General features: G+C 41.9%; 1 protein-coding gene across 2 annotated transcripts; it reads left to right on the top strand.

Moving 5' to 3' along the window:
- The first annotated feature begins 2,315 nt into the window (after positions 1-2,315).
- sh3d21 (SH3 domain containing 21) lies at positions 2,316-13,929 on the top strand. 2 transcript variants are annotated; one of them, XM_030102714.1, is made up of 17 exons: positions 2,316-2,517; positions 3,008-3,165; positions 3,275-3,332; positions 3,806-3,915; positions 4,564-4,654; positions 4,740-4,798; positions 4,882-4,921; positions 6,589-6,680; positions 7,070-7,171; positions 7,515-7,566; positions 10,199-10,249; positions 10,335-10,452; positions 11,164-11,329; positions 11,815-11,889; positions 12,015-12,211; positions 12,903-12,966; positions 13,094-13,929. In XM_030102714.1, exons 1-17 carry the CDS (start codon positions 2,502-2,504, stop codon positions 13,124-13,126), a joined length of 1,482 nt encoding a protein of 493 aa, XP_029958574.1. In that variant the 5' UTR covers positions 2,316-2,501; the 3' UTR covers positions 13,127-13,929. The 2 variants fall into 2 exon arrangements, with proteins under 2 accessions (XP_029958574.1, XP_029958573.1); XM_030102713.1 differs by having other exon boundaries at positions 2,317-2,517; positions 11,161-11,329.
- Positions 13,930-14,232: the final 303 nt, after the last annotated feature.

Genomic DNA, 14,232 nt, shown 5'->3' with positions numbered 1-14,232 from the left:
TGCTTCTGGGCTACATTTCCTCTGCGGGACAGATCGGATGAGGCAACAGTACTGGCGATCGCCTCTACAAATGCCGAGAACCTCAGGGTGTGGCAGATAATCCTGATTTGGTTACGGCTGACAGATAGCCAAATCACCTGCTTCATTCTGAGCCATTAGATTCCTAAATGTGTCCCTCAGAGCATGTAAACTGTCCCTTGTCACTACGGCATGCAGATTTTAGCCTCAGACATTTCTGGATTAAGCAGCGAAACCTGAAAAAATGTCACATCTTGTCCTTGCTGGCTGTGATCAGTGTGCAGCAGGATGTACTGTTTTAAATGTAATTTAAAGTGTGTGTTCACAATACTGCTCACTGCAGATTGTACCGAGTTCACATCTTTTCCCGTCTGGACCTGAGGACGTTTCTGCAGTTACGGCAGTAACGAGAGCTGAGACATGAGAGAGGCATGATTTAATAGAGCTGTTGGGTCGAGCTGCCAGGTGGATGATTTGAATATCTGAATGAGATCTGATACGTCTGCAACATTTGGAATCCTTAAAGAGGTTGGGTGAGAGGAGGGATAAAAGCATGGGGGAGGAGAACTACAGGAGGTGGGAAGGGTCAGTTCCTGGTGGATCCCGACTATTCTTTGAGTGAAAAATGTCGTCAGTGAGATAGAGTTGTTAGCGGAGTAGGAATGTTGGGGCCGGAGCGTTCCCACTGCCGGCACTGATTTTTACTGAACGGTACTGTGATTTGACTGTGGATCGAGTGTCAGAATATGGCTCTGATATATCTGTTTTATAAATAGTGAGACCAGTTTTCTCGTAAAGTCTTTCCAGTTGGCATCCTTTTTGGCTGTGGGCAGAGAGGCGGTGAAAACCAGGGGGCAGTGTGGGGGACAGACAGTCCTGGCTTCTCGTGGGACATGTGAGACCAGCAGATTGAGAAGACTATTATATAAATCAGTTCATCAGTGGAGTTTAACTGTGGAGAAAATCACAAGCTGATTTTAGAAATGTTAACGCTTTTGGTATCATATTTTGAAATGACCCGTAATGTCTGAGCCGTTTCAAGGAGTGACAGCAGAACAGCAAACAAAGTCCAGAACCTGACCTTTAGAGCGTGTCGGGAACAGGATGTACTGTTTTGATCCAACGGTGTCCAGGCATGATGTGAAATCCATGGTGAGAAGGAGATTAGTATTACCGATACGTCTATATCAGTGATCCGCAAACTGGTACACAAGCTCCTTTTTTTTTTTTTTTTTTTTTAAACTTTATTAGAAAATATATGAAATCGGCAAAATAGCACAAAACCTAGAATGGAAATAAAATCCATATTTAAAGTCGGTATATAAGTAAAAGATCCACAGCTAACAGGGTGAGCCTCCGCTGTATGTTCAGGTCAGCATAATGGTGACACTTGGACAACTTGACATTTTCTCAGGTGGGAAACACGGTGAAATTTGAGAAGCCCGAATGTTAAGATCTCCAAGCAGGGTTATATTGGGGGGGATGAGCAGATGTGAGTAAGAAAGGTGGAGAATTCATGTTTAATACTACTAATACTGCAATAATAATAATTTAAAAAGTCAAGAAGAATAAGACAATACATTGGCTAAAATAGGATAAAACAATAAAAATGCTGCATCAAAGAATATATCAAATTAAAGAAATGAAGTTTTATATGTTAAGTCAAATATGTACTCGTGGCGAAAATGAAACCTGCTGCAAGATGAAAAATTTGAATTTCTCACAATGTTTGTGACTTTGAACTGACAGGACTCGTTTTCTTCCAACAAGGCAGATCAGGAAGTTCTGTGCTTGAGTTGAATAGAGCAGGTTTCAACATCTGGTGATGTGTAAGAGTTACTCCACTGGAGCCAACAAACAGATGAAGAGAACTCTCTTACACTCGGGCATTCTTCTAATGTGACTAATTCTTACAAGAAACAACTGAAGTCACTTTTGAAAATCTTTTTTCGTAATTGAACTGACTTGTCTCAGGGTGGAATGGGTGAGAGGTAACATGAAGAAAGCATTTTGTTCCTGTGTTTACACTCAATTCAGTGGAGGCTTGATAGAATATCCAGGTCAGCGAGTTGAGAGCGATTGTGTTGGTTATTAATGCTTCCTTTTGTATTTTAATATTTCGACTGAGCCTGTTAAGCTCTATGAGGTTGACTTATTATGAGCTGTACTCTTGAACTGTAACCTGTCTTACCTGTTCTCCTGGGTCATTTTCTCTCCTCTCTCTCTCTTGCTCTCTCTCTCTCTCTCTCTCTCTCTCTCTCTCTCTGCACTATATGACCCATCCTACTTCTTGCTCTCGACTTGCCATGACGAGCCTCAGGAAAAGTTGCTCAATGTTAATGTTTGACAAGTAGGAAGAAGGGCCCCGGCTGCCATATCTTACACACTCTCCGAACAGCACTCGCTCAGTTCTTGTTCCTCTTGAGTGTTTGTTCACGGCTTCGTGGAGGAGCAATTGCATATTCAAATTTTAAGGACAACAAATGAAAAACACCATGGGTGAGTCAGCATTATTATTTCTTCTAACACACTGCTGGAATTCCTGTATATTGTGAATTTTTTTAAACTTTATGAAGGTGATGTGTCGAGAAACTTGAGCTGCTTGGTGTTTGATTGTCACGCTGATTTAAGGCATTTCAGCTTCACATGCAAATAGAGCTCAAGTCTTCGGATGTGGATCCCGAATGCGCAACTTGCATAACCTGAAGGGACATAATCGTGCCTGCTGGAAAACGTAGAAACATGTCTTATACAGATAACCCGACCGCGCTGCTGAATGAACACTTCTATTCTTGATCCAGCTCAAACATACTAAGCAAAACACACATTTTACAATTGAGTAGACTGAGAAGAAAGCTATACGGTTCATTGGTGATATTCCACATTTACTCCCAAGTACATATCCTTGGCTTTGAAATGTCACGACACATCACTTGTGCGCGGACACACTAGAATGTGATTTTCTGCCCTATTTGCGGCTGTGCTGCAGAGGTGCTGGTGCTGGTCGACTTCGAGGGCACCATGAGCGACGAGCTGACGGTCCGCATGGGGGACGTGATCAAAGACGTCAGCCAGTCCGCCGAAGAAGGCTGGCTGTCCGGGGAGCTGAGAGGGAAAAGAGGCGTCTTCCCTGCTAATTTTGTCAAGGTTTGCCAAAGCTTGCAGAGAGAGAGGAATGTTACTGTTGTGTTTCCTGTGCGTGTTCATGTTTTTTCTTGTGCGCTCACGCCGCCTCATGCTGTTTGGTTGTTTTCAGGAGATTCCCGCCTATCTGAGGGGAGACAGCCAGAGGGTACCACGAAGCATCAGAACAAGTACAGCGCTCAGCCTCACAGATTAACACTGACTCATGCTCTTCGCTGTCTGATTAAGGAATTAAGGATTAGAGATTAAAGAAAACCTATTTTTAATATATGCTTAAACTACAAAACTTTTTATTAAAATTTTATAGCATTAATAATCAAATATTACTTGCAGTCTTGTAATAACAATCGTAAGGTATTTATGATTTAAAAAGTGTGTAAATTTATGGTTACTGTGGTGTATGCACTCAAAAACTCAAACTTTGTGTAAATATGTTTTACCACAACTTTGCCAAACTAAACATAATTACATCATGAAAACATGGCAAAGGTAAACACAAACAGTGATTTTAGGTGTTTTGGAGCAACTATCCTGCCGAGCCAGTTTTATATCAACACGCCGTTAGTGAGTGATAAAATGCTAATAATGACGCTTATGTTTGTTCCGACGTTCCGCCTGCTGATCGGTTTGTTTGCTATTCCAGCCAAGAAGATGAAGCAGACGAGGAAATGCGAGGTTACGTACGCCTACAAGCCCATGAATGAAGACGAGCTGGAGCTGGTTCCTGGAGAGGTTATAGAGATCATCAAAGAGGTGAGTTTGTTTTTGGTCTTATCACAGCACAGCGATAACAACAGGATTTCAAGTTTATGAAATCCATGTAGAAGCCTGACCATATTATTCAGTTCTTGATTGCGTTTATGTTTGCCTGTCGGGCAAAGCTGTGCCTAAAGGTGTGTTTTGTGTGTGATCTGTTGTGATGGATGGGATATTCCCTGATCGTCATCGGTCTACATGTATACCCCATAGTACTAAGTCATTCCTACAGCAAGAGAGGGTTAAAGCTACTTCACCAGCAGAATGAACAAAACACATTCAATGAATGTATAAATGCTTCTGTGAAGAACTGAAGAAATTCTCGGAGGACTGAAGGTGAAAGTCAATAACCTCTAACCTCATGCTGCTCACCATGTGCCTCACATTAAGCAATACTTTCCGAATACCAGAATGTCATTGAATGGAATCTTCAAATTATTTTTCCTGCATTACATCATTTATTATCATTACTAAAACCTGAGCCGTTGTTTATTGCTCTTTTATATAACTTCTCTTATTGCTCAGAATCATCCCACCGTCCGCTTTTGCCATAAAACACACCCAATGCATTCCAGATGAATCATGTTGAGTTTCTGTGCAGCTATAAAGTGAACGACCTCTTTTCTTTTCAAACTGCCCCGATAGATTGAAGATGGATGGTGGATGGGAGTGAAGAACGGCAAAGTGGGAGCATTTCCATCCAACTTTGTCAAAGAAATTTTTGTTTCCCCAAAAGGTTTGTGGAACGGTTTAACTTCATTCACAAATGTGGTTCCTATCTAAATACTGATGAGTATCTTCTTGTTTCTAAATGAAAACAGAGAAGTATGGCGAGGGCAAGACGAGACCCAAGCTCAGCGACGCTGTGTTCACTAAGAACGTACGTTCAACAAAGCTACACTTCCTCAAACTAGTCTGGGCCGTTATGTCCTGACAATAATTCATGTTTTTCTTTTCATGAAGGGAGCTCAGAAAGCAAGCGTGAGGAACAAAGGAAGGAAAAGTAAGTTCACATCACGGGCCACTGCGAGGTGTTTTATTCTTCTGATGCAGAGCTCACGAGTTAATTTGACACGATCAAGGGAATTTCCCCGTCTGAGCCTCGCCACTAACCACCTGTCTGATCCGGTTTTTAAAAATGACAGACAGCCTTCTGATTCTTCTGTCATAATAAATATTCGGTTAATGTAACCTCTGGTGAAATCAGATCTGGGGTTACAGGGTGCAAACTGTTCGCTGTTGACCATGAAATTATAAATCAAATGCAAATTAGTGCATGTGATGCAAGTGCATTGGTTTTTTTTGGGGTTCTTTTTTTCTTTTAAAGGAGGCCACTTCATTTTTTCTGTTCAGCAGCCTTTACGTGATTGTATTGATGTATTTTACAAGAAAACCTGCTTTTTATTGGGAATTTCATTATTACAAAAATTCACTTGCAAAGTGTCGGGTTATTTTGGTCACCCAACTTATGCGTTGCTGGTGTTGAGTTAAATGTTTGGGTTAATTTCATACAGAGAAAGCCACTTGCTGGGTTATAGGGCTATTACTTCAACCCAATTTCTGGGTTTTCAAGGCTATGCACCATTTTTGGGTTGTTTTTTTTTTTCCAGAGAGCAACCCATTTTTGGGTTAAAGGCTCGCTATTAAAATGGTTTTAAAGAGCGATCCTTTACCTTTTACAGTGGTAGCATGCTGTATGTGACTACTATGACCATACATGACAATCTTGGTGGTAATAATAATAATGATGGTTGCCAACCATTTAAAATAAATTCTCTGGAAAGGACAGGCAATGCTTCGAAACAGTGCGGTGGGCCTGGGATCCTAGAAGAAGGAAGAGAAAAAGTCCAGTGGGCCAAATTGTAGTCAGCACAACCTAACTTTTGCATTAAATAATTCAACCCAAAAACTGGGTTAAAAAATAACTCAACCTATTGGGTTAAAATTAACTCTAAACTGGGTTTGTCCTTTTCTGTACCAACATTTTGGTTAAAATTGGGTTATTTACTTCACCAACAGTTTTTAAGTGTGTGTCTGATCCTCCACAGCAGTCATAGTTTTCTTGTGGCCCCTTGATAAAATAATTAAATTGGCTTGGATTATATCCAGGCTAATATGCTTCAGCTTAAAAAGTATTATCCAGTTTCAGATCCTGATGAATTAATAAAGGGGAAGTTTCTAATCACATGTTCAGACTGCTGTCTTTGTCTTTTATGTCTAAAATTGTGCAAGCAGTGGTTCAAAAGTTAAAAAAAAAAACACAGTTGATCACAAAGGAAACACAAAAAAGTTGTGATTTAAAATGAAAGCATATTAAGTGAAAGAGTTGAACTGTTTAGGAAAACAACTCTATTTATATCCTCACATGGTGTCACCATGTAATCGTGGTTATTTTTGTACTTTTACCTGTGTGGTTTCAGGGAGTGGTTAAAACAAATACTTCCTCTTAATTTCCCGGATATTCTTTGCCAAAGGAATTCATCAAAGTGATCCTTGAGGGGAAAAGGTTTACGGCTCTTATCATTAATTAGTCACAGCCTCATTCCAGTTATTGACTGAGATCAAGCTTGTGGTATGAAGCTGAACAAAAGGTGTGTTTGTCGCATTTATCAAAACTTCCTCTTGCTATGAAGCTGATTAACCATCCTTTTTCTCTCACTGTCCTCTCAGCCGAGTGCTGCCAAGTCTTGTTCGACTACGCCGCCCAGGCGGAGGACGAGCTGAATCTGAAAAAGGGAGACGTCGTTACCATAATCCGAAAGGTAGGAGCACATCTCAGACTTTCCCGGCACACGTTTTCCCATGACGTCTCGACCTGTGACTGACACACCATCTCCTCTGAGCGCCTCTTGTTTTTCTTTTTCGCAAAGCACCCGCAGGTGCCTCCTATCGCTCGACCAGAGAAACCAGTTTGTGTAGCTTGACAGAAAACCATATGGCTTCCAGCGCAAGACTACACTTAGATAACAGTCCTGTCAGCCGTCCAGATTTACAACATAACTGAGACAAAGAAAATATTCCAGTGAAGTATAATCCTGAGATAGATCGAAGACAAGGAAGCCATGTTTTGCTCAACCTGCTGTTGACCTCTTGTTTAGAGATTTCACCTCCCAGAGGGCTTCTAATGCGACTCTTTAATCTTCATGTGAAGGAAACAGAAGATGAAGGCTGGTGGGAGGGACAGCTGGATGGGCGTTGTGGCTTCTTTCCTGATAACTTCGTCATGCTGTTACCACCAATGGACAATCTGCAAGTAAGTGGAAACACAGCTCTATCTGCCTGGACCTCACATTTAGAAGAGGAGTTCCCACATTGTACTGTGCTGCTATGAAACCATGGGCATGCTTCATGGTAATCAACTGATTTTACTCTGTTAATATTCTCAAAGTTCACTTTGTCTGTTTCCTTTAAGCTGGTAGATGTTTGTGTGACTTTTGCAAGTCTGCAGCCGGTGCTCAGTGACTCAGCGTCGTCTTTAAACATCCGCCGTTTTGGAATTACTCATTGATGTTTCCCTCCGTGGAAACGGTGTGCAGAATAGAGTTGTTTTTTTAATGCACTCCAACCTGTTGAGTTTTCCGTTTCTCGCCCTCCAGTCTGGGAATACGAGCCAGCCGCCTGCACGAAGCATCCGAAGGAAAGTCCCAGGTAAGCAAACAGTGTGCTTGTGTGTGTGTGTGTGTGCTACACCGATCAGACGCAGCTGAACAGGAGTCAGTGCTGTTTGACGCTGCGGAGGGGAGGTTCTGCTGTGACTCTGGGTTTCTGGCTGCAGTGAGCTGACAGTCTGGGCTGTGATGGTCTGTTGTTTCAGCAGACGGAGAAACTGGCAGCGAGTCATGTAAAAGAAACCGCCGTGCGCTTTCCTGTGCACGACTGAACCCACTTCAAATCTCCAACAACCCAAAGCCGGGTTTTATGCTTTAACTTGCAAAATTGCTTAATTAAACTTTTTCTCCATTGTTTTACTCTTTTTAATCAGCACACAGATTGAATCCAGTATCGTGCTGAAAGTTCTGAAGAGACAATTAACAAGCAGTTCTTCCAAACAGAGACTAAACTTAGCAGTTCTTCAGCAGACAGATCCTCTGGGAAATCCATGGTTTTGCAAGCCAAATCATTAACGAGACAAGTATTTACAATCTTTCAAATATATCAGCTTGAAAAGCATTAATCCTTCCATTCCTAACCTGACGCTGCCAACAGGATACTTTATTAGTACTTCTTAAAACCAACACACAGACACCATTTATGAAATCAAGACAAACTGAAATCAACTAGAAAACAGAGAATAAGAGGTTTGTGTCCAGTCAGTACCATCACAGTGTCCCCTGGTATTTATCCAGTATGACATCCAATCACAGACAAGATCCAACAACCTATCCTACATCTGTAGATTTCAAATTTTGCAAGAAATGAAACATTCTTTAGCAATATGCTGCATGTTTTTTATCATCATTGTGTGTCCCTTTTTCAAACAGCTGCAGTTAATTTCTCATAAAAAAAAAAAAAAAAAAGTTGTGTACCAAAACCTATTAACCACTTTTTATTTGACCCAAATATTGGCCCTCCATTGGGCCCTCTACTTAAAGCTTTAAATGTTTCACTGACCCTTTTCACAAATCTGGCCATTAAGAAAATATGTATAGGACGTGTACTGTACTCAATGTGATGCTATGTGAAGAAACAAAATGAAGCTTCAGTGTCTGATATTGGAAAAGACAACAGCACAGTATTGGTGTAATTCTTTCATTTCCTTGTAAAAGTGACATTTTTCTAACCAGTCATTGTAAAGTGATTTTTAGCGATCGCAGAGGATTTTTTTTCCAAGCTAAGTAAATCAAGTCGTATCAACTCAAACAAGAAGATGTAGAAACTGGTTCACACAGGATGTGACTGAACTTTGAGCTCATCAGTGTCGTCTGTGCAAGAAACTTCTACTTCTCAACAAAACTTTTTTCTACTAAAAAAAAAAAAAAGAGAGAGAGAGAGAGAGAGAGACCTGACAGTGTCATGTGTTTACTTGGTGTGTAATAACAGATGTGCATTGCTGTCGATGCTTTTGTTGAAAACTGTGACACACATATGTCAAAGACGTGAGCTGAAGGATGGGAATCTCAGATCCGTCTCATAATTTACACTGCCTCCACTTCGCCCGCCGTTTGAAGCATTTCCAGACACTATCACTCACAACAACTTGACAGGAAGTCTCCAACTACAGTGAGATGGGGGATGGTGGAACTGGTCATGTGACTCGGTTCAGGAGTCTTGGAGGAAACAAGGGGGCGGGGGTGGTGGTGGTGGTGGTGGTGGAGGAGGAGGAGAGCTCTGTCACAGAGATTTTCACAACCAGCAGAAGAAACGGCGCTCGTGCTACTTCTGCTCTGTGGATGCTTTTCTTGGGAGGGAATGTTGCACCATGCTCTGAACTTCCGAGGTAGGAGGCTTCCTGCGCTTTCACCCAGGTTGCTGCTCGTCTCGGGGCTCGGCTCTTGTAGGTGTGTGTGTGTTTCTGCTGTGCATTAGTGTAGATTAATTTCTTTGATCTGTACTGATGTTCATTCATCAGGTTTGTAACCTGGTTTCCAAAGAGGATCAGTCAAAACTTCACAAAGCTTTGTTATTTATTTTATTTATTGATGCAATCTGTCCTCTACAAGGCAAAGTGTGTGTGTTTTCGGTGTGTGAGCTGGGCCGGTGTGTCTGTCCCCGATGAACTTGTGGAGACCCTTGGGCACAGTAACTGCAGCGCTATTGGATACAGCTGAGACCTGCTCTTCAGCACCACTACAATGCAACCACACATTAAATACATTATACTACAAGCTTTCTGTTCCGAAAAAAATCCCAATTATTGACTCTAATAATTAAAAAACTTGTCTAAATACTGGAAATTTTTATATTTAAGTTAAAATTTTAAATAGACGGAGATGAGAACATGAGCTGGATGTTCGCTGCACATCACAGGCGAAGCCACACCTGCAGTCTGTGTGAAACATAACATTTATCATGCGGGGGCAGATTTGCTGAGCATGCAAACTGTCGTACAGCAACAAGAGGCTGAGAATCTGTTCATCTTGTGAGGCACAACTTGGGAAATGCCCTGCAGCCTGAGAGGAGCTCTTAAATTATTGCTTATAGGACAACTTCTGAAGGTGACTGATGGATGGAGACTGACATGAGGATGTGCTTTATAACTGATTTTTGGTGTGCAGTCGATATATGACTGAGAATAATGCAAACTTTAGTGCTTTCAGGTGAATCTTATTTTTAATTTCAGAAAAAGACGAACCTTCAGCAATGGAGAAAACTGGTCCGGTGAAGACAAAAGGTATAATGGTTGTGGGTTGTTTTTTTATTATTATTTTTATTATTTATATTATGGGCTTCTGCAATTTGCTGACTTTTCTTCACAGACGATAAACCAGAGCAGAAGGACCTGAGAAGCAATCCACCAACCAAAGTCAAGCTGCCGTTATTCAACAAGCCCAGTCCGCCTCCCGTTAAAGACAAGCCAATCAAGGCGTTACCGAAGTGAGTGTTCCCAAAGCGTCTCACTCCCATGCGCAAACACTGAAGAAAGAAACGCTTCCCGCTCCCCCCCCAAACGCATGAATAGTTATTCAATTGCAGCTTTTTAAAGCGAGAGGCCTTGACAAAATGTCAGGAACACTTTCCCCTTCTTAGTCTGGCAGCGGGAGCCGGACCTTTTCTGATCATAAAGGTTTTGGTTGCTGCCAGCGGCTGCCATGGTGCCCTTAAAGAAGAATGCTGGGATGGCTGACATTTAGTGGAAACTCTGGGATGAGTCAGATCAGGCCCAAGCACATGAGAGCAGCCCATTTCCTGTTTCCTGAACAAACACACACGCGCGCACACACACACCAACAAAAACGACCCTGTCTCGAGGAGGCCGCTAATAGGAGAACAAACTTAAAATAGTTTACCAGGATGGATCACTTTTTGATGTTACCTATAGATCCCTTGCATGCATCCCTTATTTCTATTATTTCTTTAAAAAAACAAAAACTCTAAAATGTGCATGTGGAAAGTTGACAATTGACTTGAAGGATCAGACATTAATTCCACGCAACTTTGTGAAACTGAAACATGTGAAGAAAAAAAAAAAAATAAAAGAAAGAGAGACCTGCACCTGCAAGTGGTTCGACTTCAGTAGAGCGGAAACTATCCTGAGAGCGCACATGCTGCAGGTTGCACCAGTTTTGCTGTTGTTCTTCTCAGCAGAACCAGCGATGATGCAACCCCCCCCTCGCCGAAACAGCCCGAGCAGAAGGAGGGCGATGAGTTCGACGGCGTGGAAGTACAGACGGAAAAGCTGCACCATCCTACAGCAAACAGAGCGAAGCCGCCACAGAGAAGACCACCGACAGCACTGGCCACATCGGCACTGGTACATCTAACAATGACTCATATTTATGATACTTATCAGACTTTATGATGGCTTTCATATCCTACAAAACCACATCAATGGCTTTAACCGCCGTTGCTTCACAAGACCTTTGTGTCTATGATAAGAACTTCAAGAGTGCAACAACTCCCAACTTGTTAAGTTCAGACACTTTGATAAGCTTCTGGACGGATGGCGTACACTTCCGGTACACTTCTTTTCTTTAAGCAATAAACATATCTTATATTCTGGATTAGAAAAAAAAAAATCCGACAAACTGCTATAAAAGAGCTGGAGATTTATTCCTCAATCTGAACACAAACACATAGACTAGTTTCTAAGAGCTAAATGTCACAGCCAGGCCTGATCTCTGCAAAGTAAATAATTCTCTGGTGTGTGAATTTTAAGTTGGCGTTGTTTTAGAGTCAGCTGTTAAGACATGTGGTGAATATGATCGCTGCACGGCTGACTCTGTTCTCCTGCTTCAGGATACCTCAGACCAGACAGAACCAGAGCAGTCTCCCAAAAAGCTCCAGACAGACAAACTCTCTGGTTTCCAAAAGGTATGCGATACTAACTACAACTTGTTTGTTCGTTTTATGACGTTAGCCAGGTTGAAAAAAGATTATCTTCTAATAATTTGACAGAATTTCTACAATCCTAATCGGTTTTTCCTGAAATGCTGTAGGTCGGAGACGGTCTCTTCCCGTTCCCAGTGAAGCCCGAGTCTCAGTTCAAGACGCCGCCTCCACCCCGACCCGAGCTGCCCAAAGCAGTCGCGGAGAGCAAAACTGTGACCCATAAAGACGAGGCGACGGTGGAGAGCCTGCAGGCGGAGCTCCGAGAGCTGAAGATGGCTCTGGACCTGTTTCAGACACGACATGAGTGAGTCGGACTCATCTGCAATTCAAGCATGTTTGAAACAATGCAGCTAAAGAATTCTTCTCTTAGATTAGCTTACGGTGCTGTTTGAAGATACTTCAGCTGACTCAAAGAAATTACAAATCAAAATTGACAGAAAATTATCATGAAAAAACATATAAAAAGTCTGAAACGATGATTATATCAATTTAATCTGCTTCAAAAAGGTTTAGGTTTGTGCACACGAGTCACACTGTGCAGTGCTATAAAACCTACCGGTAGCTTCTGTTGATGGAACATTTTGACCCAGTTGTGACAATCAGCATGCAACCGGAAATAGGTTGTTCCTGTAAAGTTTCATCCATCTTTGTGCTTTTCCTTCATACAAGTCAAAACAATCTACAGCAAGAAGCTTGCTGACCTGCATCTGAGTGCATGCTAATGATCAAACAGTTGACAATCCGCGTGGGACACTGAGTCACAGCTATTTTTAAAACACACTGGAAAGACTGACCGGTCGCGTCTCAGAAATGCCAAAGCAAAACTCACAGGGCGAGTCAACAATCGCATTCATTCACATGAGCAAAATACCATTTCTTTCTTCTCCCGTATATCCATTCAGCTCGATGCACAGTCTGGTTGACCTATTTAAGACGTACTCATGTCTGCAACCTCCTTTTTTTTTTTTTTTTTTTTTTGTGTCTCTTTTGATCAGGCGAGACATGCAGGAAGTGAAAGAAGAACTGAAGGAAGAAAGAAGCAAACGACTGGCACTGCAGGTTCGGGAGACTTTTCTGCAGTTTTGCCACTAAAAAACAAAAACAAAAAAAAAAGTGGAAGTAGTGCTCCCACAGAGCATGACTGTCACAAAGTTTTAAAAAGCGGTTCTATTTGTCGTCCACGCAGGATGAAGTGCAGAGTTTGAGGATGAAGCTTTAACGCCAACAGACAGACTGACTGAGCGGGTCGCCGGACGCCGCGCTGACAGGCCCTCGGACTGCAAGATGAACCTTTTTTCTGACACCGAGTGACAGTCGAGGAGGTTTTAAAACAAACCCCCACAATTCACGGCTGCACTGTTCAGTAATCCTCAACATAAGAACAAGCTGACCCTGCAGTAGACCTGCAGGAATTATTCACAAGACTCTGAAACAGCAAGCTGCTCATCATTCGTTGCTCATTTGAATGCTGGATTTTACAAACAGTGCTCCTGAGTGGGCGATGGTTGGTGGCAAATTCATGATTTACATAGTTCTGGTTCAACTGTAAACTTTGCTACTTTTACTGTTGGATTTACTGTAGGCTACTTCCAGTGAACACTGTAACATATGCAGCTGTAAATAGGAGGAAATATTATGTTTTTGCACAGATGTAAAAAAAAAAAAATCTTTGTTATCCTGGAGGGGCATCTTTATGTGAATGTTGATAGGTGAAATACTACTGTAAATACATGGGGGCAGGTTTATTTATGCGCAGAAATGTAATGCTGTATTATTCCACTGGGTGGCACTGTATGTCTGTTCTGATACATCAAGAAAAGCAAACAGCTTTTCAGTGAATGCTGGATGGATGGAGGTAACCTGGGGATAGAAACCTCGCATTGCAGAACAAAAGAGAATCGTAGAGTTCATTCAGAGCTGCAGTCGTTTTCAAGATTCAAGCAGATTTCTTGTAATAATCTATAGTGCCTTTATGAAACGAAAGCAGATTTTTTTTTATGTGTGAAAAATCAAGAAACTGTATTGAGTTCGTGGTCATTTATGGAGTTGAGTGGAAAAAGCATTTTGTGTCACTCGGAGAAAACTGACTCACCCTGAAAGCCAAACACACAGTGACTCATGGCGGTGGAAGCTGTGGGTTGAGAATTAATGAGAAATCCTTTGCACACACTCAGAGAAGGAACTATTGAACGCAGTTATTCAACGTTTAGACCACATTGTCCTTGGAAAGAGACGTAAAGACGTGATTTTGGCTCCAAAAGGTGATGGTGGTGATGGTGGTGTATCCCAGAGCCGAGTGCTGCTGTACGTCGAGGGCACATCTGG

This window comes from Salarias fasciatus, chromosome 11, assembly GCF_902148845.1.
Source record: "Salarias fasciatus chromosome 11, fSalaFa1.1, whole genome shotgun sequence".
Taxonomy (NCBI): Eukaryota; Metazoa; Chordata; class Actinopteri; order Blenniiformes; family Blenniidae; genus Salarias; species Salarias fasciatus.
The sequence above is the reverse complement of the archived record's forward strand: the minus strand, read 5'-3'. Positions and strand labels throughout refer to the sequence as shown.